General features: G+C 39.3%; 1 protein-coding gene across 1 annotated transcript in view; it reads right to left on the reverse strand.

Moving 5' to 3' along the window:
* The window catches only part of LOC122798763 (zinc finger protein 883-like), a 221297-nt gene that overhangs the window by 121359 nt on the left and 73244 nt on the right, over positions 1-26694 (reverse strand). Inside the window, exon 3 of the mRNA XM_044067871.1 lies at positions 9226-9348. Coding sequence (XP_043923806.1) covers positions 9226-9348 — 123 coding nt within the window. The remainder of the gene's footprint in view (positions 1-9225; positions 9349-26694) is intronic.

Consider the following 26694-nt stretch of genomic DNA (forward strand, 5'->3'; position numbering starts at 1 on the left):
GCAGTAATAATGTGAAATGTACCAAAACAAATAGGCCAGGAGTGAAAAGTATCAGCAGTAATAATGTAAAAGGTACCAAAATGAAGAGGCCAGGAGTGAAAAGTATCAGCAGTAATAATGTGAAATGTACCGAAACGAAGAGGCCAGGAGTGAAAAGTATCAGCAGTAATAATGTGAAAGGTACTGAAACGAAGAGGCCAGGAGTGAAAAGTATCAGCAGTAATAATATGAAAGCTACCGAAATGAAGAGGCCAGGAGTAAAAAGTATCAGCAGTAATAATGTGAAAGGTACTGAAATGAAGAGGCCAGCAGTGAAAAGTATCAGCAGTAATAATGTGAAAGGTACCGAAACGAAGAGGCCAGGAGTGAAAAGTATCAGCAGTAATAATGTGAAAGTTACCGAAGTGAAGAGGCCAGGAGGGAAAAGTATCAGCAGTAATAATGTGAAAGGTACCGAAATGAAGAGGCCAGCAGTGAAAAGTATCAGCAGTAATAATATGAAAGGTACCAAAACGAAGAGGCCAGGAGTGAAAAGTATCAGCAGTAATAATGTGAAAGGTACCGAAACGAAGAGGCCAGAAGTGAAAAGTATCAGCAGTAATAATGTGAAAGGTACCGAAATGAAGAGGCCAGGAGTGAAAAGTATCAGCAGTAATAATGTGAAAGGTACCAAAACGAAGAGGTCAGGAGTGAAAAGTATCAGCAGTAATAATGTGAAAGGTACCAAAATGAAGAGGCCAGGAGTGAAAAGTATCAGCAGTAATAATGTGAAAGGTACTGAAATGAAGAGGCCAGGAGTGAAAAGTATCAGCAGTAATAATGTAAAAGCTACTGAAACGAAGAGGCCAGGAGTGAAAAGTATCAGCAGCAATAATGTAAAAGGTACCAAAACAAAGAGGCCAGGAGTGAAAAGTATCATCAGTAATAATGTGAAAGGTACCAAAACGAAGAGGCCAGGAGTGAAAAGTATCAGCAGTAATAATGTGAAAGGTACCAACACGATGAGGCCAGGAGTGAAAAGTATCAGCAGTAATAATGTGAAAGGTACCAAAACGAAGAGGCCAGCAGTGAAAAGTATCAGCAGTAATAATGTAAAAAATACCAAAACAAAGAGGCCAGGAGTGAAAAGTATCAGCAGTAATAATGTGAAAGGTACCAAAACAAAGAGGCCAGGAGTGAAAAGTATCAGCAGTAATAACGTGAAAGGTACCAAAACAAAGAGGCCAGGAGTGAAAAGTATCAGCAGTAATAATGTGAAAGGTACCAAAACGAAGAGGCCAGGAGTGAAAAGTATCAGCAGTAATAACGTGAAAGGTACCAAAACGAAGAGGCCAGGAGTGGAAAGTATCAGCAGTAATAATGTGAAAGCTACCGAAATGAAGAGGCCAGCCGTGAAAAGTATCAGCAGTAATAATGTGAAAGGTACCAAAACGAAGAGGCCAGAAGTGGAAAGTATCAGCAGTAATAATGTGAAAGCTACCGAAATGAAGAGGCCAGCAGTGAAAAGTATCAGCAGTAATAATGAGAAAGGTACCAAAACGAAGAGGCCAGGAGTGAAAAGTATCAGCAGTAATAATGTGAAAGGTACCAAAACGAAGAGGCCAGCAGTGAAAAGTATCAGTGGCTTCAGAAAGACATGTTCAAGGGAGATAAAAATGAGGAGAAACAGAAGAGCACATGAGTGGGAACATCCCTCCATTACATGCTCTAGAAAAATAGAGGACAAATTCTCTGCACTTCATGTTACAGCTCAATTCCATAATTAGCCATTACAATACAATACATGTATTATGTCTTAGTTCAGCGAATAACTAAAAACAAGACTTATAATTAAGCACAAAAACTTCAGTCCTGTCAACTAGAAAACTAAAGCAAAATCTTACCATTCCACCCTTACTCTACATTAAAACTTAAAATAGCCACTTCCCATCTTGTACCAAATAAACATTCACAACCCTACTAAAGAAAATTCTCATGCCATCTAACTCCTTCCACATTACCTTGTACCAGCTCTACCTAATACTTAACCCTTCTGGCCTCTACCTATTCTCTCAGTCTCTCCCCTTCCACCTATAGATTTTAACCTCACACTTGTCATATCAGCAACATACATTATCACCCCACTAACACCAATTTCATCTCAACCTCTAAATGAAATACAAGGATAGTCCCCACCCATAAAATAGTGGCCATTATCCCTACTCCGCTCAGCTATCACGTCCACCATTATACTTTACCCTTTAACACAAAATCTATACACACGTACATCCAATCCTACTCAGATATCATCCCCCATCACCATACCAATATCCATCACCTATTAATAGCTTACTATCTTCCCTCACATTCCAAACATCTCAAGCTGACCCACTGTTATCACACTACTAAACTCCCCATTCAAACTACCAAACAACCGATCTAAATTGCACAAATCAACGTTACTTGCCCTTCCACTTCTGATTCTCTTCTACGCAGGGCTCCCCATCTCCCCAACAATCAGCACCTCACAGGCTCAAACAACATCAAAACCAACTCTTATGTAAACAACCGTGACATATGTAACAAAATCCCATTTACACTCTTGGATTGAATCAAACAATGCTGCCATCTTGGTCATAATCGTGGCATGGTTAAAACCCACTATGGCTTCTGAAGTGATTTTGCTACCTGGTTACAGCTTACTACACCTTGACCGTACAAGCAATAAAGGGGATAGCACTGAACTACTGTACTAAAATAACATACAGCTTTCCCTATACCATAAATAATTTCCACTTTTCCCAAAGTAGAAATTGTAGTAAAAATATTACTTACCCAATCATCAACAGCCATGTAGGCAGTCTACCAGTTGACCAAAGTGACCTCCAATTCAATATTTACTAACGTGCTGTGTTTTAGAGCAGAAAACAATCTATAAGCCTGTCACTTATTATAATGTCAACAAGAATTCAGTCCTTGCATCCATCCAGGCTTGCTACTGGTGCACTCTAAAGTTCTACCACTAGATGAAGCTTTCTACCACATAAAAAAATACCCCTTTAGACATCCTAAATTCTCATTCCCCAATCAGACACAATAATCAAATCTACTCCCCCCACCCTGCCTCATGCTACCTACCAACAGTTAATTTATCTAAGAAATAAAACATAGAGCAACTGGCAAAAGATAAGACTACCAACAACTAGAAGTATTACTGTCAACTGTGTTATAATAAAGCCAAAGCCCAAACAAATTCAGACAAAAAAATGTAATCCTGCTTCCAAAAGAAACACCATACCAATCCCCCAAACTTTTCTGGTATACCATTTCTAAACTTAAACCAGGCAAAACTTCACAACCAAACACTCTATACCAAATCTAACTTCTATGCAGCCTGTACTTCCAAAACACACACACACACACACACACACACACACACACACACACACACACACACACACACACACACACACACACACGCACACACACGCACACAATTTAACAATACTGCCACTTCACACTCAAAACTCTAACCACAGTAGTCACACAGCCTCCAGCTCCCACGCCATACTGAAAATACTACTGACTTCAAAATAGTTCTTTTCACCAAAACCATCAAACGGTACCTCAAAAAACAAACTCACCATCACTGCCTCCCCAGAGAGTATCAAACTAGCAGCTGAAAAGCTTAGTTTACCCTGTCTATATCTTAACAGATAATTCTAAAAAACATACTTCCCTCCATTTAGAAAAAATCCTTCATTCTCTCCACACAAAGGTGGCCCATCCTCTGATACTTATTATTTCAGACCCATAGCCAATCTATTACCCTTCTCAAAAAACTAGATAAATATAACCATTCACAACTGCTAACCTTCCTCCTCAACCATAATCTTATATCACCATATCAGCATGGCTTCTGGCCCTCCCATAGTACAGACACAGCGTTCCTCTCATTTTTCAACACTGTAAACACCCTTAGGAACAAAAATTGCTTGGTCTTCTCAGTATTCCTCAGCATCTCTAAAGCTTTTGATTCTGTCTCACACCACAATCTCCATTTGCCTTCACAGACTTGTGGCTTATCAAACAAAGCTATCATGTGGATCAAATCTTACCTCCACAATAGAACTCAAAGTCTAAAACAGATACAAGCCTCTTCTACATTCCTTCCCATTCCAGTCAGTGTTCCTCAAGGATCTATCCTTGGCCCACTTACCTTTAATATATTTGCCCACAACCTGCAGACTGCACTAACTCCACTCTGATCTAGTATGCAGAGAACTCCATCATCATATCTATATCTTCCTCTATCTTTGAAATTACACAGATGTGAAGGAATATTGGATATCTTTTTGAAGCATGGTTACCGGAATCTAACATAGTTCTACACCCCCCCAAAAAACAAAAAATACCCTTCACACCTAAACTGGCATTAACACTGCTCAACCCACTTAGGCTTTAATTATATGATGGGACATTCATTGAACTTGTTCACCACTCTAAATTACCTGGAATCACTATTGATCAACACATAAAATTTGATCTACACATTCACCAAGTAAGCTATAAGAACAATCATGGAAGGCCGTTTGTCTTCCCCTGACATACACCCTAGCAGTCTTTACCAAACTACAAATTAACACATCTCACAAAATTTGAACTGTCATACAAGACTACAAGTCACTTCACAAACTTTCCTACAAGAACACACCACTGTGTAGCTCTAAACTGGCTAAACTTACTTAACTTTTTTAAACTCGACCAATTAAAAACGGCAAAAAAATCCTCCACTAGCCACAAACCTGTCCCTCCACAGTCTACTACACAGGTATGTTCCTACTTGTACTCTGTTTATGTAAAAAATGTCTGGCAAATGTGATTTCTCACACAACTCTCATGGGGACTAAATGTTTGCATTGTGCCAAACAGTGGAACCCCACTATCAAATAAATGCAACAAAAACCTTCAAAAGGATGCAAAACACTTCCTTCTTGACACTTGGCAATGTCACAGCTCTAAAGCACCTGATAAGCTCCTCCCTCTACTTCCTCCTGTCCCCATACAGCACCATACTGCAAATTATCAACTACGGAACATCCGTTGTGCAGACTTACTTCGTCTAAGCTAAGCATCACACCATACTGCAAACCATCAACTATTGCACATCCATTGTGCAGATTCACTTCGTCTAAGTTAAGCATCACACCATACTGCAAACCATCAACTACTGCACATCCGTTGTGCAAACTCACTTCGTCTAAGTTAAGCATCACACCATACTGAAAACCATCAACTATTGCACATCCATTGTGCAGACTACCATCAACTATTGCACATCCGTTGAGCAGACTCACTTTGTCTAAGCTAAGCATCACACCATACTGCAAACCATCAACTACTGCATATCCGTTGTGCAGACTCACTTGGTTTAAGCTAAGCATCACACCATACTGCAAACCATCAACTACTGCACATCCGTTGTGCAGACTCACTTGGTCTAAGCTAAGCATCCCACCATACTGCAAACCATCAACTACTGCACATCCATTATGCAGATTCACTTTGTCTAAGCTAAGCATCACACCATACTGCAAACCATCAACACTGCACATCTGTTGTGCAGACTCACTTCATCTAATTTAAGCATCACACCATACTGCAAACCATCAACTACTGCATATCCATTATGCAGACTCACTTCGTCTAAGCTAAGCATCATCAGAATGCTCACTCAAAATATTACTGACCTTCTCAAGGTCCTAATCGACCTCTTATCCCAAAGACATCTCTCTCTGATAACCACTTGCCTTCCCTTTGCACATCTTCTGTTATATATTCCTCAACTAACTACTACTCATATATCCTCAGAGCTATACCTCGTCTCACATTAATTTCTTATCTGTCACAATTCCAAGACTCTCATTTCCAGTACAGTGGTATAGATCTCTCTTTTTTTCATTTTTTCACACTTATGCCAGCCCAACCTGGGCACTCAATAATCATTACTCCCCCATGCTACTTGAGTGCCTATCTCCAGTACTGTCTTTGTATAAAAATTTCCTTTAAACTATGTATACTGTATAGAGCAACCGCCAATACTGCATTAAGTTGAAGTTATTATAAAAAATTACGTGTATTAGAATTCAATCTCCAAAAGTGTCTTTGTATAACATTTATACATTATTCACTTTAACATTTATGTATGGCACGGTGCAATTAAGTCATTACTTTAACTCTTAATATGTCTTAATATATTCTAGATGCTTCTGCAGTCATGCAGCTTATTTCCTCCGGGTCTCCTATGAAAATGGATTTTAATTCCCAGTTGGCCTTTACCGGTAAACAAATATAAATAAACAGCAAAGCTACTACTTGCTTTCTATAACAGTTAAATTAACCACAGACAAACACAAGTGCTTTTCTGCACCTTTATTGTGAATATGAACTGGCAGCACCTGGCTCTTCAGGTGTGCCACACGAGGTTTGTAAAAGTTAGTGCCATTTCACATAAGGAAACTGGCAAGAAACCGTACGACTTGGGTCTTTAAATTTGATATTTGTACAAGATCAAGTAGTGTAGCAGACTGAATAAAACTATACTGTCACTTTCACCATAAGAAAACTTCTGCTAGAATTTGAGTAAAATTTTTGTCACATAAAAATTTTTTAAGCTCTAGTTGCAATGACATCTGAAATAAAAAAAAAAAAAAAACAGTCTTCAACTGCGTAATACATACTTATAATATTCACCTTATTGCCCATAATTTGAGCACAGACCAGAATAACACAGCTCACAGTAAACTGCTGACTAGGACTGCAGGCTCCCTTGAACAAGCATGTTTGGGCATATTGCCCTTACCTAACAGCTGTGACATACAAAAAAAAAAATCAACATAATGCACTATACTCTTTGTGCCACAACAGTTCTACAACAACCAAATAAAAAGCAATTATTTCACTTTACTATCGGCAGGGAAAGGAAATAGTAATGTGAATCTCTATCAAACATATATTCTGTCAGTTAATAAAACACATTTCCATATTTTCTTTACACTACTAAGCCGCAGTGGTACAGCGGTCTCATTCTTGCCTCACAGCAAGAGGTTCTCCTGTTCGATTCTTGGCTGGAGTGCCTTCTGTCTGGAGTCTGTATGTCCTCCCCGCAGTCGAGTGGCCTCCAAAAGACATATGTGAATGGGCGTGCCTTTGCTGAAGGCTGGGCGTTGGGCTGGTAACTTGGCACCATAAAAAAATCTACTGCCATTCATTAGCGGACTGGAGTTCCGCTGTGGCGACCCCTAACCAGGAAAAGCCGAAAAGACAAACAAACTATGAGATACCCCTACGAATTACAAAAAACACAACTACTTCAGCACTTCTGTAAATATTTAAATGTTCACACAACTTGTCCTGTATTTATTTTCACTCAATACATGCATACTTCCGTGTCATAACCTAGTAATAACAAATATTTGTTTGCACCATGCAGTACCACATTTAGGCTGCTCATGGGCAGGTTTTCCTATCATGAAGGGATACACTGAAACACACTCACCAATCTGACATCATTTACTGGTCAAGCTTCATGTCCTACTTCCTCAAAAGAATAGGGACCCCCCCACTCTCAAAACGGACTTATATCAATATAATGCATTCTTGAAATTAGTGAATTTTCTACCTGAAATCTTTAAACGAAAATACCAAAACTAAGCATCAGGTTTCATATATTTAATCAGTAAAACATTTATTTATTTATTTACTTTTCTTGACTGGGCTAGTGCACTGATGAGCATTAACTAATAAGCAGTACTACATTCATGTTTTAATGCACAGCCTACTTTATATCATAAAGTTATGCAATTACTTCTGCCACTTTATTAACAATACATGCAACCATGGAGTGTGGTTATTAATGACAAAAGTTTATTAATGGGATAGTGTCTCACTGAAGCTCTGCTTATCACCTATTTCCTCACTGCCAATAAACAGACACATAAGAAAAGGGATGAATATTCCACTGATTTATGGGACTATAATTGAAGCCATATTCTGATACTCTGATTCGCCAAACTCTCCATCCACCCAGAGATAATAAAAAACATGCTGTGAAGGATCCACATTCCTGCAAGGGAAGCTCGGATACCCAACCTGAGTAGATTCAATGTCTTCAACACTTGTTTATTCATCACACAATTCCTCAGAGGAAAAGAAAAAGACAACACTGTATGGGTTTGGAAAGTGACAAAAACTATGACAAACAGTGTGTATTTACTTCAAACTTATACTAAGCAGTCTGACTAACAAAATGAAACGCAAGCCCAAACTGTGGCTAGTGAATTGGACAGCAAGAAAAGCAAACAATAACATACACAGTGCTGACAGGTGTGCTCACCAATGACCAACAATAACCTGGTCAAATAAGCCTTTGCCAAAAGAATCAAGAACAGATCACTCACCACTTACGGAGCACTCGTAATAACACCCAGTCTGATCGCACATCGGTCAAACTCCAGGTGACAGCGACGTAAACAGAAACCATAACTCGAGTTCTAAAGTAAAACCAAAACAGTATCGGGTTCACCACATTTCCTTCTGTCCCCTGAGGCCTTCCCCTGAATGAAAAATCAAATAGCTACCACCAGCCCCCCCCCCAAAAAAAAAGAGTTTGTGAAGGTTATGAAGTCTGAAACTCAAATATATTACAGTCCCTTTAAAAGAAACTACGTAATGAAAGCACAACGAATAATCATTCTGAAAAAAAAGTTAATGTAAGGAGCAGTTTGCACTTATAAGTGCTTAATAACGATCCTACAGAAAGTATAACTGCAAAAAAAAAAAAAAAAAGTTAAACTACTGACAATACAAGTGAAAAGATGGATTAAAACAGAGGCAAAAACTTATTACATGTGAAGAGTTGGGAACAAAGATCCGATTCAAATGGGATAGGAACACAAAATGAAATGATAGTTGACAGTGAGAAACAAAAGAATAGTTTTTTATTTAGGAAATACAGGAAATCTAACAGAAAAATGACAATGTGGGTGGGAATGTGAGTGACATCGCTAAAGTGGGCATTACTTGCATTTGTTGTAGTTGGACCTGAATTTTAGTCACTGGGATTGTCCCTTTAACACTTCTATGAATATAAGTCTGTAGAGAATACTCCCCCCTATACTTCTGCAAGACTTTTAATTTACACTTAATTTAAAGTTATACCAAGTGGAATATAATTCATGTACTTACTGCTAATTCTGTTACCAGGAAGCTGATTTTGCTGCAAATTCCTTCTTCTGTCACCAATATCAGATGGAAGCATCTTGTCTTTGAAAATAAATGACCAAAGGTGGTCCACTGGGATATTATACCCTACAAATTAAAAGGAGACAAAATTTAAAGATAAACTGTATTCTTCTGGGAATACGTAGGTTTCCAATGGGTTGTTCTCAAAATACACCTGAAGGAAAATGATAAAAGCAAGAATGAAAACCTTGCATGAATACAAGCCACTCAAGTAATTTCCATATTGTTAAACCTTTATTGTGTGTGTGTGTGTGTGTGTGTGTGTGTGTGTGTGTGTGTGTGTCCGCGCGTGTGCACACGCACTCGCACCCGCGCGCACGTGTGTCCACGTGTCTGTGTATGTGTGTGTGTGTGTGTGTGTGTGTGTGTGTGTGTGTGTGTGTGTGTGTGTGTGTGTGTGTGTGTGTGTGTGTGTGTGTGTGTGTGTGTGTGTGTGTGTGTGTGTATGTGTGTGTGTGTGTGTGTGTTTGTGTGTGTACATTAAGTTAGCATTCAGAGTTAAACACATACAGCTCCACCAGTATTTATTACTTATTTATTACATTTTGGTAATTCAGCAAATATAATGATATAAACAACCACTTCAGTCTGACCCAGAGTCAGCTGTATAAAGAAAACAAACTAAACGTTGTGTAGAACAGAAATATATAGTGAAAACCATGGGAAAGGAAATCTCAGTCTAACAAGAGATCAATATATTAAAGTATATTAGGTAAAGAGGCACATAGAATACTAAAACATACCAACACCGTACAATGTTCACACAATCAAACTTCTGTCATGATCCAACACCTTCATGTCAGTGAAGCTGTAATCTGTGATGAGACATGAAGTACATAACTAATTCAGAGCACTGTAAGAGTTCCATAAGTAGCGCCAGGTTCAATACTTACCTTTCTCAGTAAGGTATGCTGCATGAAGTGTGTGTGAGAAAGAAATAACACCTGGAACAGTCCTGATACTTGCAGGAAGTGTATTCCAGACCAAGAGACAGGAGTGGAGAAAGCCCCATAACCTACATTAGTTTGGGCTCAGAGAACAACTAGGAGGAAGACAGGAGATTCATGTTTAACTATAGAAGGATGAGGTAAGGTAGTTGTCCTAAGATGAATCATGTGTCCAAGTGGCCAGCATATATCACAAGTCTATAGTCAGGCACACTGATGTTCCACTCACTAGACTAAACCAGGAGAAAGTGACTGTCAGCTGCCTGTCAGGTGCCAGGATCCACCACATAACGCATGCACTCTCAGGTCACTCCACAATAAGTACAAATATGACACTGTCATTGTCCATGTTGGTGTGAATGACCTGAGACATACCTCCCTGGACTACATGAAAAGAGACATGGAGGAGCTCTCCGATCTTGTATCCCAGGCAGGTATGACCCTAACCCTGAGTTGCATCCTGCCATCACCCAGAATGATACCACAGTACAAGGACAAAATGATTGACTTTAACAACTGGCTAAGCTTCTGGTGTCATTCTAAGGGGATCCAGTATTTGTCTGCCTGGGACGACATGATCGACAGCCCACAATGCTTTGCCAGAGATGGCCTGCACCTGTCGACTTTAGGATTCCGGATACTGGCTAAGGCTCTTGCCACCCCTATAGTGCCTTTTTTAGGAAAGGTTCAAATGACAAATTTACCACTGTAACAGGTACAAGCAAGCAAAATCTGAGGGTAATGCTACTCAATGCTAGAAGTCTAAACCTCAAAATGCACTTACTCGAGGCACTCCTTAAAATGGAGAACATTAAGATCTGTGCAGTGACAGAGACCTGGTTCAAAGCTCCAGAGAGCACCCCTGCATTACCAGGCTTCAATTCATACCACACTTTTCGGCCACCTAACCCAGAAAGAAGCACTAAAGGCGGAGGCGTGTCCATATTCATTAAGGATATCCACACCTCCAGGCAAGTTGCACAGCATAATGCAGCCGAGATTATCCAAGTGCAACTAACTCTGGGAAAGACCGCAATCCAAATTGTAGCTTGCTACAGACCCCCCACCATGCCCCAGGATTCACACTCCTCATTTCTTGATACACTGGAAAGTATTAGGGTACAACCCAACACCCTAATAATGGGCGATTTCAACTACCCCACCATTAACTGGGAAAACTACTCATGTACCAACTCTTTTGCTAAACGTTTTCTAGAATTCATAAATTCCAATGCCTTGGATCAACTTATTCACACCCCCACCAGGGGCAGCAATATCCTAGACCTGGTCATTACCAACATGGGAAACCGGTGTTCCACACCAGAGGTCAATTCCTCGTTGGTCAGATCCGACCACAAGCTAATCAGCCTAGACATCCACATCCCACCCCCAGCCCCAATTAGGGAAACCATTGTAAAAAACTTCTCAAAAGCCAACTTCACACTTCTTAAGACAGAAGTGTCAAACGTCATGACATCCATGCAGACGGACAATAGAGGTATGACTGTCGAATCCTACACAAATGCACTTTATAAGCACTTACATGAGTGCATGGATCATGCTATCCCTAATGGAACCAAGATGTTATCATCCAAAAAAAAAGGAAGCCATTCTGGTGGTTCTCTGCCATAAACAAACTCTACAACAGAAGAAAGAAACTGTTGCAAAAAAGAGTAAAATCCCATGACTGGAGGAACTCCCTGGTCAACCTCAGTAAGAAGCTGAGATCCCTCATAAAATCCTCCAAAGCTAGTTATGAAAACAAAATTGCCACTGACTCTAAAGACAACCACTAAGCATTCTATAGCTATGTCAAGAATCTAAATGGGAACACTCAGATCTGCTCTGAGTTACAGCATAATGGCACTAAATATACAGAACCAAATGATATTGCCAACATCCTAGCAGATAGATTCAGTGCTAACTTTACCCCCCTCTCACCCCCTACAGAGCCCATCTCTATACCAGAAGAATGCAAAGTGCCTATAATCACGGCTGCGCAGGTAAAAAAACACACTCTCCAAAGCCAAGAACACAGTATCCAAGGGACCTGACAATATCCCAGGCTGCATTCTACACGAACTACAGAATGAACTGGCACCCTACCTAAGTACCATGTTCAATCATAGCCTCACCTCAGGCTTTGTACCCACTGAATGGTGCACCATGACAGTTATCCCACTCCAAAAAGGGCGAGCCACGACGGACCCCGGGAACTACCGCCCCATTAGCCCGACGAGCCTGGTCTGCAAGGCCATGGAATGTATCATCGTGGAATTCATAAACAAATACATTGGTAATCTCCAAACTCTGGACCCTACTCAGTTTGGATTTGTAAAAGGCAGATCATGTCTCCTAAACCTGATTGACTTCTTTGAAGCAGTCACCAAAGCCATAGATGAGGGTAAAATGGTTCACACAGCTTATCTAGATCTCGCCAAGGCTTTCAACACCATCCCCCACTCTGGAATTATAGATAAGATCACTAAACTAGGTATAAATCCCTATATCACAAGATGGGTTGCCAACTGGCTCATGGACAGACCCACACTTTGAAAGTAGCGGATTCCAAATCCAACATCAGACCAGTGACAAGTGGAGTACCACAGGGTTCAGTCCTGGGTCCTCTCCTGTTTGATATCTACTTCTCTGAAGTGCAGGCCAACACAGAAGGTCTTTGGCTAACAAAGTTTGCAGATGACTGCAAACTAGGAGCCATAATCGAAACTCCTAACGATGTGGACAAACTACAAAAGGGTCTCACTGAGACAGATACCTGGTGTCAAAGCCATGGCCTGAAGCTCAATGCCAAAAAGTGTATTGTCACTCCCTTTGGTAAAAACTCTGTACCCATGAACTACCACATAGCTGGTAGTCTACTTAATGCCAAAAATGTGATAAGAGACCTTGGGACACAGGTGGACAGTAGTCTCACCTTTGATAATCACATCGCCACAGTGGTCAGGAAATCCTTCTACGTGGCTCATTTCATCACAAAAGGATTCTCATCCAGAAAAAGAGGTCATTGTTCCCCTCTACTCATCACTCATTAGACCCATTATAGAGTACAACGCCCCTTTTGGTATGTACCTCACAAGACATCTACAACAACTGGAAAGACCACAGAAATACCTCACAAAGAGGATTACTGGCCTCAAACAGATGCCCTATGCAGACCGTCTCAAAAAACTACAGCTTTACTCCATCGCATATCGCCTACTCAGGGGCGATCTCTGCCTAACATACAAAGCTATGTCAAACCCAGAGCTGCTGGACATGCTCCACTTAAAGAAATCCCAATCCCTCTGAGCTACACCCTCTAGGGACCTTAACCTTGTCACCACAATAAAAGAATATGCTGGAGGGATAGATTCCTGTCCCAGAGACTTCCCATACTCTGGAACAGACTACCTATCTATGTCAAACAGAGCTCCTCATTAGCAATCTTCAAGAAAAATCTTGATGATTGGATGGGAAATGGGAAATTCACCCCGGGGATCACTTCTGTGGCTCTGATCGACAGGGGCACAGGAAAATAATTTTCTTGGGTGGCGAAAGCCAGGGTACATTTTTTGGCTAGGCTTGTATTAGCCCTAGGGGCAATAGCCTAGTACCTACCTATGAACCTATAAGTGACTGATCTGTAAAATGAGAAGCACAGGGCACCATTTGTTCACTCCTCAGCAGGTAGACAGACAGTCTTATAGAGAAAAGAATCCCTGTACTCACATCTGGTAGCTATGAGGAATACATTTGGTAGAAAAGATGACCCAATGCAGTTCATCAAACAAGTAGTAAATGTGAGGAAAACCCTACATAAAGCATTCCTGACACCCATTGGTTTCACTGGCCTTAGGTGCCAAGATCTGTTTGCATTCTAACATACTCCAAAGTCTTGTTGAAAACCAACTCAACTAGGACTTCAATTAAAGAACTCGGTTAAAACAAATACCTAGAAATGTACAGACACTGACAAATTTGAGACATATACTGCTCACAGAAGGCACACCCTAAGTAAATTAACTAACAACTTTCCATTTTCAAAAGGACTGTCCCAAACAACTGGCTGTTTTTGCAGTTTGTAAATAATACCTGCATCTCCAAAATGGTTCAACATTTTCCTTTCTTTAAATGTACTTATACTTTTCTTGACTCACTTATCCCCATAGATCTAGTGCGTCTTTTCAGGGGAGATTTGAGGTGGTATTTGTACTGACTAGGGAAAACGTAGCATAAATTCCACTACTCTTTTTAACAGGAGCCGTAGGATCCTTTATATCCATTTGAGCTGGTACCAACTCAGGCAGATATGATGTCCATTTAACGTTTTATGTGAAGGACAGAATTTTCAGCGAATTCTACTCGCATACCTATATAAACACCTCTTTATACTGGGATGCTGTCCCATAAAGCACGAGAGAAGCTGTATATTGCGAACAATGTTTATCTGCATATTGCGAACAATGTTTATGTATTTGACAGGATACACTTCTGCTCATTTTTGCTTATACTTTCAGTTCCGTTTCTGCTCCTATCCAGTGGCACTTTAAACATGATAAAATACTATTATGTCTATTTGTATTTTACTCAACTGTTACACTCCTGTTTTTGTCACTGTGCTTGTATACACTGGAAAAAATGTTTATGTTCTCCTTAATTATTGTTAGTAAGATTTTTATGTACATATGGACCAACATGTCTTTGTAGTAATGTTCTCATGCAACTTTTTTTGTTTGTTTTAAATGTTGGAGCTTTTCTCCCCGGGCCTTTCCTGGTGAATAAATAAATAAATAAAATAATGTGTTTTTATACCTGTTATAAAGTATTTATTACAGTCACTAGTTATACACCTTGAGTTTGCTAGTGATACCCCATTATTTGATATTGAGCTTAGTGAAGGATGCATATTGGTTATTAGGTTAACTTACTTGGAATAGTTCTTAATATTTGATGGGAAAACACTCTGGGAAAACACTCTATCCACCCCTCTTCCTGTCTCCCTTGGTGTACCCCAAGGATCTATCGTAGGCCCTCTTCTATTCTCCATCTTTATCAACGATCTAGCTATTAGTATTTCCCAAGCTGTGACCATAGAATACGTTGACGATTTCACTTCAATCTCCTCAGCTACAACTCCATCTGAACTCCATGCCCTCACCCAAAGTGTCTTTGAGCTTGTAGAAGATTGTTTTTTACAGCGCTGTCTCCTCCTCAACACTAAAAAGACTAAACTACTGCTATTTACTCCTGCACAAAAGTCCACCCCATTTCACTTCTCTATAAAATTCAAAAACAAAGTTCAAAGTTTAGCAGGGCCAAGTCACAATGGTAGTAACTTTTCATACATTTCATCAATACAATATTTACCATTTACTATTTCACATTGGTTAATTGTACATATTCAAAAGAAAAAACACATCTGATTCATTAGTCATTGTGGTGATTTGCACCTTCGTGTTAGGGCACGTAAAAACATTTAAAATTATTTATAAAGTGGCATTATAAAGCACCATACACTTTATGAAACAGACAAAAGAAAAGAAAAAAACTTTTTTATGTAATCATTTTTTATGGTATCAGGTTTGCAATCATTTTAATTTTGTTATCAATGGTTTTTAAATAATGCTTTGACTAATGTTGTTTTAATTAGAAATGCTGCTCAAATGTGCATTTATTTCAATTTAGCATGTGATCAATTTATGAGCTATTTAAGCAATCGCTTAAGGCTCCACTGTGTTCTGACTTGATAAAGCCTGGAAGGTATCCGGGCGAAAGCGCTTGTCTTGGATTTATTTCGCTGGTCTTTTTATTTTTAATAAAACGCTTGACACTTTGCCTGTTGGATTATTGCTTCTGCTGGCGGACTTGGTATATTTATTTACTGGTCTGATTCTTCGTTTTGAGCTTGTTTGTAGTGGTCCTGCACCATGACCGCAACTGCAGAGGCGTTCAACCCGGCGGTTACACCACGGCTGCTTCAGGAAACTGAGAATGAACTTCCTGTCACTCGGACAGAATTCAATCAGGTTCTCAGCATGTTAACGGAGCTGAAAGGATTATTGAAGGAGCAACAAAATGGAGCAGCTAATATCACTATCACTTCCGAACCGAGTACTAGTCACAAAACTTTTAATTTGGATACGCAAAAGAAAAAAGTTGCAGCGGCAGTTGCCAATGACAATCATGTTATGGAAGAGACTGCGAAGGTTTCCAACAACCGAAATGAAAATGTTACACGCCATAAAGGGTCGAAGGAAAAGCACAAAGATTTTAACTTTGCTAACTGGGCTAAGCAACCGTTTAATTTCCACAAAGGTACTGTTAATTCCATCAACTCTCTTTCGGTTAAATCAGAGTTTGATGAATTTAAAAACAAGTTATATAGTTTAAGAAGTAACCAAATGGAGATAGACTACTTGAGGGAATGTATTAGAGTCAAACGCATTCCAAAAGGACTGAGATTTTTTAAATTTCCTAATTTTGTAAAGCATGGAACAGCACATTACAAACAGCTTTGTGACATTTTTGATAGAGCAGGGTTCAGATGTTTTAGAGCTAATGATCTCTGAGTATGAAACTAAAGCCACTATATTAACTAATGAATTAAATGTATTAAATGAATCTGTTACTTCTGATAATGCTTTTGCTATGGTCAAGCATGACTACACCAAAGTCTTTGATGATGTTGATCAATTCTGTGTAAAGATTATGAATAGGAAAATAGGAAAATTAGAAAGGGATTTGCACGAGTATAGGGATGAATTAGCTTGCCCTTGCCATAACAAACTTAGAACTAACATGAGAATAACAAGTACAGTTGAAAATGGCGGGGATGAAGTTTTTCAGCACAATTATAATGAAGCCCCCCGTAGAAGTGAACGCTTGGCGGAGAAGGGCAAAAGGCCATACAATCAGGATTTTGCCCATGCCCTCGGGAGGACCGGGGCCTGGGGTCCCAAACCGCAAAGGACGGGGTGGGGATGGAACAACAAGCAACATTAACCTTAAACTGCAACCCAAATTCTAACACAGTCCCTAGTAACACCACAAACACTATTACATTAAGTAATATAACTTTTCGACGAAACGTTATTGAGATTATCAAGGAAACTAATTGTACTTTATACAGAAAGAACAATTATACCATATACAACTGCACGGACATTCCAATTAGTGACACAGCTTTCAACATCTTTACCAAAGGCCTGCATTTTGTACCAACTAATAGGGTAGATCTACCGAAATTATTGATAGACCTTAAGCTTTTTACAAGAGGACTTAATTTAAAACATTTTTTCAAAGGGAAAGCATGTAATTCTACAGGCCTCAATAGGAAAAGCACTTTTAACCCTCCCATGCACCCATCACTTAAAATTTACGAGGAATTAATTGAGCAGGACTTACGCAATATCTATTGCGATACTAGTACACCTGGGCAAACTAATTTTGAACTGCATGAGCTTGAATATATAAATATGCTATCAAAAGAAAAAGTCAGGATTATGAAACCTGATAAAGGTGGGGGGGGGTGGTCCTCATGTATGATTCTAATTATGAGGCACATATGCATCATTTACTGCATGATGAGACCCAATATTGTTTAATTTCTCGTAATGAATACAATATTGCCCTGGCTAAGATAAAATATGTCCTTTATGATTATCTTTTGCAAGGCTTTATCAATGAAAAACTGTACAACTTTCTGTTAGTTAACAAACCCACAACCCCTGTAATGTTTGGAATTCCAAAAACCCACAAAGGTACTGATCCACTAAATTTTAGACCCATTGTTTCTGGTGCAGGGGGCATAACGGAACCTATTGCTAAATTTATTGATTACATTACCAAACAGTACAACTCAGCTCTCACCCACGTATGTAAGGATTCGTGGGAATTTTTAAGAAATTTTCCAGTTGAAAAATGTTCTTCTACAACCCTTATGGTTACCGTGGACATAAAAGATTTATTCCCTAGCATCCCCCACACAACAGGGTTGGATTTGTTTGGTGACTTTTTCAAAAGTGAAACAAACCTGAGCAACACTTTTTTAAATTTAATACTTGAAATGATGGGTGTAGTATTAGAACATAATTATATTTTCTTCAATGGTGAACTTTTCAAACAGCTAAAAGGGGTAGCTATGGGTGCCTCCTGCGCAACCATATATGCCAATGTGGTTTTGCACAGGTGGGAGCAAACATTCATTTTTAACACTGCATGGACAGAACATCTCATTCATTATTGCAGATACCTGGATGACATCTGCATTATTTGGGAAGGCACAGAGGATCAGCTTAAGTCCTTTTTGGAATACATAAACACAACTACTGAGTTTTTGAATTTCACTTATAACATCAGTAACAATGAATTACACTATTTGGATGTTACAATATATAGGGACCTTCAAAGCTCAGAATTGCATTCTAAGGTGTATAGAAAACCCTCTTTTTCAAATTCTTTGTTACACTACAATAGTCAACACCCATTCCATCAAAAGAAAGGAATAGTCAAGGGGCAATTAATAAGAGCCTCTAGAATGTGTAGTAACTTGATAGATTTTACAACTGAAATCAAAAGATTACACAAAATGTTCTCTGAAAGGGGATATCCAGACAATTTACTCATAAACATTACTGAGGAGGTAGTAGCTAAAAGAGACTCTTTATACACACCTTTATTAGGTAATCCCTTGGCCAGGAATCATGTATCTCAAACACAGATGGACAGTTTTGATGAGAACGTGATTAGTTTCACATACACTTTTTCAGACAACTCTTCCCAAATAGAGAACATTATATCAAAATATTGGTTTGTTTTAGCAAGCAATGATGACTTTAAAACCATCATTGCCAACAAACCAAAATTTGTGAGAAAAAGAGGGCAAAATTTAAAAGACATATTTGGGAGAAGATCAATGTCATCTAGGGGAGAACAACATCATAAAAATGGCACCTATAAGTGTGGTGCCTGTAAGCAATGTGCCCTAATTATTAACAGTTCGCACATTTATTTAAAGGCCCGTCACATCAAATTACGTTCTCCCAGGTACTTCTCATGTGGCACAAAAGGAGTGATTTATTTAGGGTTGTGTATCACTTGTGGAAGTTTTTACGTAGGTAAAACCGAACGAGAATTTAGAAAAAGATTATACGAGCACACCTACGACATAGAAAAGAAGAAAGAAAGCAATGCCTTCTCCAAACACTCCCTAGAATGCCTGGGCTACAAACTAAAATTTATGGTCCTTGAGCAAGTAAACCCTAATGTTAGAGGGGGGGACTGGGAATCTACACTAGAGTACAGAGAGCTGATTTGGCAGCTCAAACTTGATGCAGGTAAAGTCCCAGGTCTTAATGGTACTTTAAGTATTGGTTCTGTTTTAAAGCTCAGGAGGGCTAGGTTATAATTACATTAAACTTTTTTGCATTCATTAACACAACATTCATTACACGCAATACATATTATTTATTTTGTATTTTTTATTTTCATAGTTTTTATTGTTTAATTGTACATACTCGAAGGACTAAGTATAGGTAAATCATTAGACATGATGGTTACTTATACCTCCGTGTAAGGGTATATAAACACTGTACTTTAAGTAATGGCTCTGGTTCAAAGTTTAGCAGGGCCAAGTCACAATGGTAGTAACTTTTTATGCATTTCATCAATACAATATTTACCATTTACTATTTCACATTGGTTAATTGTACATATTCAAAAGAAAAAACACATCTGATTCATTAGTCATTGTGGTGATTTGCACCTCCGTGTTAGGGCACGTAAAAACATTTAAAATTATTTATAAAGTGGCATTATAAAGCACCATGCACTTTATGAAACAGACAAAAGAAAAGAAAAAAACTTTTTTATGTAATCATTTTTTATGGTATCAGGTTTGCAATCATTTTAATTTTGTTATCAATGGTTTTTAAATAATGCTTTGACTAATGTTGTTTTAATTAGAAATGCTGCTCAAATGTGCATTTATTTCAATTTAGCATGTGATCAATTTATGAGCTATTTAAGCAATCGCTTAAGGCTCCACTGTGTTCTGACTTGATAAAGCCTGGAAGGTATCCGGGCGAAAGCGCTTGTCTTGGATTTATTTCGCTGGTCTTTTTATTTTTAATAAAACGCTTGACACTTTGCCTGTTGGATTATTGCTTCTGCTGGAGGACTTGGTATATTTATTTATTACAGTCACTAGTTATACACCTTGAGTTTGCTAGTGATACCCCATTATTTGATATTGAGCTTAGTGAAGGATGCATATTGGTTATTAGGTTAACTTACTTGGAATAGTTCTTAATATTTGATGGGAAAACACTCTATTCACCCCTCTTCCTGTCTCCCTTGGTGTACCCCAAGGATCTATCGTAGGCCCTCTTCTATTCTCCATCTTTATCAATGATCTAGCTATTAGTATTTCCCAAGCTGTGACCATAGAATACATTGACGATTTCACTTCAATCTCCTCAGCTACAACTCCATCTGAACTCCATGCCCTCACCCAAAGTGTCTTTGAGCTTGTAGAAGATTGTTTTTTACAGCGCTGTCTCCTCCTCAACCCTAAAAAGACTAAACTACTGCTATTTACTCCAACACAAAAGTCCACCCCATTTCACTTCTCTATAAAATTCAAAAACAGCACAGTCATATCTCCAGACACAACAACCAAACTCTTAGGGGTTACTATTGACCACAACCTTAACCATGATACTCATATCAATACCACAATAAAATCGGTAATCCAAAAGCTAGGCTCCCTCTACAAAATTAAGCCCTTCCTCACTCCTACAGCCAGAACTACTATTGCCCACACCCACCTCATCTCCACTCTCTTCTATGCCTCTCCTATATACACAAATCTATCAAAAACTAACCTCAACAAGCTGTAAATCTCCTACAACAGTATAGCCAGATTTGCTACTGACTCCCCATTTAGAACCCAGCACTGCCTAAATTTAAACCAACTCGGTTGGCTGGAACTACACAATCAGTTATTTCAGCAACAACTAATTATTTCCCATAAAATCCTTTATTATCCAGAGAAAACACCAATTCTTACAAATCTTATCAGTCCATACAAAAATCTTTCCAATCTACGCTCAGCTAATAAACTACTAGTATCCAGACATAAACCCAATAATAAAGCAGGAGTTTCCCTTTTCTCTAATACTGTGGGTAAAAGCTGGAACCTACTGCCTGGTGACCTCACTTGCATCTCCTCTACTTTACTTTTCAAAAAGAAACTTAAATTTTATCTTACTAGCCACTGGCTCTGTCCCTGTACCAACCCTGACCAATACTTTCTCCTCCTGTTTTCAACATCAGTAATGTTTCCTAAGCTATTCCACCTTACATTATTGTCACTTCTAAGGTTACTACCTCTAAGTGGGACTTAGCATACCCAAGATAGACTTAACAGACATCCTACCTGCTTCTGCTAGAGGGGTAACTTCCCCTTTACTACTCTCTCCTATTCCTGATTTTCTTCTCTTCTATAACTAGTCTCTTTTCCCATTCCTTATTAATGACTTTGTTGTTCTGGGAATCTCCCTCTTCCTTACTATAACTTTCCCACAGTGTAAAAAAAGCTTTAATAGTGAAAATAGGGGAAGGGGTATTTTATCTTAACTGAACTTTAATGTTTTGTAACTGTTTGTATTTTTAATCTTAAAATTTTGTAATTTTAAATATTTTTAATCTTGTCTGATCCTTGTGGAGCTTTTCTCCCCAGGCATCTACTGAAAATGGACATATATCCAGCTAGACTAGCCCTGTCAACAAATGTAAAATAAATAAATAAAATAAATAAATGTTATAACTAATTTATTTTCATATACTGCTTAATTTGATTAAATTTACGCCTTTAGTTCCTTACAAATCTGATTTAATATACAGTCATGTTTCTGTTTGGTGATTGTTTACAAAGTTTTTTTCTTGTATACTTTGGTTAAGGTCAAACTTCACCAAAAGGGATACGTGTTAATGGTTGATTCCACCATGTTTCTCTTTGGCCACAGTCTCAATACTTCTAACTAAAACATTTTCCAAAGTGGTAAAACCAAAATCATTTTAACTCTGAGCTATCCAATTAATATTGTTCAAAGAGTCTGATAGCTCATTGTAAATTTATAAGTCTATAATTGTATATATTGCCTAAATGAACGTGCTTGTTAAGTTCAATAGAACAGAAGCCAATGGACGACGGTATATTAACATTAGTGCTGGTAATGCAAGTACTATGTCCAGAAATGCATGCAAAAATCTGACAAGTACGTTGACTGAAAATAGTCTAGATAGCAAGATTCACAAAAATAATGCAACGAAAATGCTATTCGAAGGACGTGGGTTAAATGCAAGATGTTGTTCGATGCAACAAAAATGTGAAACATGCACACTGGAAATGTTTTAAATTCAGTCAGATCTGAATTTACCAGTGAGAAAATAACTATTCATTTCTCTTCCTTGTCACAGTCGTTATTAGAATTCATGGTCAAGGGTTCACAGTCTATATAGACTAGCACATCACAAGGTGCTTTGGGAATGCAGTCTGCCATCTCTGGGAAGCTCTGCCATATTGGGGGGGGGGGTCACTGCATCTGGACAGCAAAGTCTGATCTTTTAAAAAATAGCTATAGTATCTAAAACATTTACTGGCTAATTAGCAACCTAAGGATAGAATAAACAACTTCATAAATAAAATACAGCAGGCTAGGGGTATAAACAGATCAGGGATTTAAAACAACTGTTTTCTGCTCAAAGGAATTTGAATTCCATCACTGGAAAAAGCTTTACACTGTTGTTTCTATGCAGAATCAGCTTGATGGCTATGTAAAAAATGTGTATAGTTAATATGCTAATTATAGGTTCATGGGTGATCACTAGGCTAATGGCACAAAAACCTTTACAAGCTTAGCCAATAATACCAAAGATATGACAATATTGCATCTTAATTCCCCAGAGATGGGATGGGGTAGTATCAGGGTAGTGGGTATTTGGGTGTTGGAGCCCCAAGTCATTTTACAGACTGCTTCTGTCCATAAAGGATATGGGCAGTACCCCAAGAGTGAATTTATGGCTCCCCATGCATTTATCCAAATTTTTTTTGAAGAGAGTGAGGGACAGATTTCATTTTATGAAGTTGGCAAGTATATTCCATAGACAAGGTAGCCTTCAAGATAAGAATCCGTCTCTCCAGTATATTCTGTTAGAGTTACAAATAAGGTTCAGGTCCACAGAAAGCTTAACCTGTGTATAACTTTTCTTGTGAATATGTAGCATTTTCATCAGGGCTGGATCAGAGACTGCGTTGTAGGTCAGGCACAAGTCCCCTCTCAATAAACGATATCATACAGAGTAAAAGGATAGGGTCTTTAGCTGGTTTGCATAAAGCATGTGTCTTATGCTATGTATCAATACACTTGCCCAACATTTCCTGGAATTCATTAATTCCAATGCACTGGACCAGCTCATTCTTACCCCTACTAGAGGTAGCAACATCCTTGACCTGGTCATTACTAACATGGGTGACCGTTGCTCTTCACCAGTAGTCAACTTCTCCCTGGTTAGATCTGACCACAAACTAATCACCTTAGAAATCCACATCCCTCCCACCCCCACAAAGGTAACCACCATGAAAAACTTCTCCAAAGCTAACTTTTGACTCCTAAAAACAGAGGTGGCGAACTTCGCAGCACCCATGCAAATGGAGAATAGTTGCATGAATGCCAAATCATACACCAATGCACTGTACGAACACGTACACAAATGCATGGATTTTTCTATACCCAACAGAACCAAGATGCTCTCCTCCAAAAAAAGGAAGCCAATCTGGTGGTCCCCTGCTATAAACAAGCTCTACAATAGAAGGAGGAAACTGATTAGAAATAAGGTGAAGTCCCAAGACTAGAAAAACTCCCTTATCAGCCTCAACAAAAAGTTGAGATCCCTCATCAAATCCTCTAAAGCTAGCTATGAAAACAGAATTGCAACAGATAGTAAAGACAACCACAAGGCCTTCTATACTTATGTAAAGAATCTCCACAGCAATATCCAGATCTGCTCTGAGCTACTGCACAATGGTACCTCCTATACCGAGCCAACAGATATTGCCAATATACTGGCCGACAGATTCAGTGCCAACTTTACCCCTTTCCCCCCAAAGGACCAATCACAATACCAGTAGATTGCCAGGCACCCAATATTACTGCTGCACAGGTTAAAACAGCGCTGTCCAAGGCCAAGAATACAGCTTCTATGGGTCCTGACAATATCCCTGGCTGTGTTCTACATGAACTATAGAGTGAACTGGCACCACACCTGTGTGTCCTGTTCAATCACAGCCTCACCTCAGGCTTTGCCCCTACTAAATGGAGCACTGCTACAGTCATCTCTCTCCACAAAGGAGGAGCGACTACAGACCCCGGGAACTATCGCCCCATTAGCCTGACGAGTCTGGTATGCAAAGCTATGGAACCCATCATCATGGACCTAATAAACAAGGATATAGGGAATCTTCAAACTCTGGATCCCACACAGTTTGGTTTTGTGAAGGGTAGATCATGCCTGCTCAACCTGGTTGACTTCTTTGAGTCAGTCACCAGAGCTGTGGATGAAGGCAAGGTGGTTCATACAGCCTACCTTGATCTGGCCAAGGCCTTTGATACCATTCCCCACTCAGGAATCATAGAAAAACCCACTAAGCTAGGCATCAACCCCTATATCACTAGGTGGGTTGCAAACTGGCTCACAGATAGAACCCACAGTGTGAAAGTAGCTAACTCCAAGTCAGACTGCCGGCCAGTCACAAGTGGAGCCCCACAGGGTTCGGTCCTGGGTCCTCTCCTGTTTGGTATCTACTTCTCTGAAGTCCAGGTCAACATGAAGGGACTCTGGCTGACAAAGTTTGCAGACAATTGCAAGTTGGGAGCTATTATTAACTCCCCAGGTGATGTTGACATCCTGCAGAAAGGCTTCACTGAGACCAATGGACTGGTGTCAGAACCATGGCCTTAAGCTCAATGACAAAAAAATGTGTCATCGTCCCCTTTGGGAAAAACTTGGTTCCAATGAATTACCACATCGATAGTAGTCCACTGAACATAGGAGGCATTATAAGACATGTGGGAACACAGGTTGACAGCAACCTCTTTTTTGACAACCACATTGCCACTGTGGTCAGAATGTCCTTCTATGTGGCACATCTCATTACTAAGGGTTTTGCATCCAGGAAGAAAGAGGTCATTGCCTCCCTCTACTCTTCCCTCATTAGGCCAATCATAGAGTACAATGCCCCATTTGGCATGTACTTCACTAGACACCTGCAACAACTGGAAAGACCACAAAAGTACCTCTCAAAGATTATCCTAGGCCTTAAACACTTGTCCTATATGGACAGACTCAAAAAACTCCAACTATTCTCCGTCTCATATCGCCTATATAGAGCCTATCTCTGCTTGACTTACAAAGCCATGTCTGACCCAGCTCTGTTAGAAATGCTACATCTAAAGATATCTCAATCCACACCACATGCTCCAGAGACCTCAACCTCATTAACACAATCAACAGAACATGCTGGAAGGACAGACCCAGAGACTGCCCATGCTATGGAACAGACTTCCCATACACGTCAAATAGAACACCTCACTGACCCTCTTCAAGAGAAATCTTGATGAGTGGATGGGAAATAGAAAATTCACCCTGGGGATCACTCCAGTGGCTCTACATGATAGAGACACTGGGAACTAATGTCGTGTGGCACAGTGCCAGGGTAACCCTATGGGCTAGGCTTGTAAAGGCTCCAGGGCCATTAGCCTAGTACACACCTATGAACCTATGTATATTTTTCGTGAGAAACCACTGGGGCTGCTCCAATTGGTGTAAGTCCCTGGTTAGGTACATGCAGAAGAAACATTGTACTCGATTATGGGCCTGATAAGGGCAGAGTACAATGGCACTGTGACTTCCTTTCATCTTGATGCCATGCGTTTAGTTATCTTTTACTTATCTTTGCCTCATAGGTTGCTTTGGCAGATTTGGCGAGCTCTATAATTTTTTGTTTAGATGGATGAGTGTCTTTTTGCACTGTCTTGTCTGTTCCTTCTTGGCTTTGGAGATTTTTTTTCCATTTGCTGAATAGACTATTTATGATAGGGGTTCACCAGGGTAGTTTATTTTTGCCAGTAATCATAGATTTGAATCAGACAGGTACCGCCTCCTCTATGCAGCTTTGAATATGGTTGTACAGGTGTTTTTGTGTACTGCTCAGAGTAGGCCATTGTGTCATCAGGGTACAGAGAGGCTTGGAAGTTTAATAAGCTGTCATTTAGGTTGAGGTAATTGGCCTTCACAAAGTTCTTAACAGGTTTGGAGTTTAACAGGGGTTCTAGGTTAGCTTTAATACAAAGGGGATGATGTTGATCATTTTCTGGTCATATCTTACCAGGGAGGAGTTAATGCA

This window comes from Protopterus annectens, chromosome 3.part1 (assembly GCF_019279795.1).
Source record: "Protopterus annectens isolate FY-2018-M chromosome 3.part1, PAN1.0, whole genome shotgun sequence".
Taxonomy (NCBI): domain Eukaryota; kingdom Metazoa; phylum Chordata; order Ceratodontiformes; family Protopteridae; genus Protopterus; species Protopterus annectens.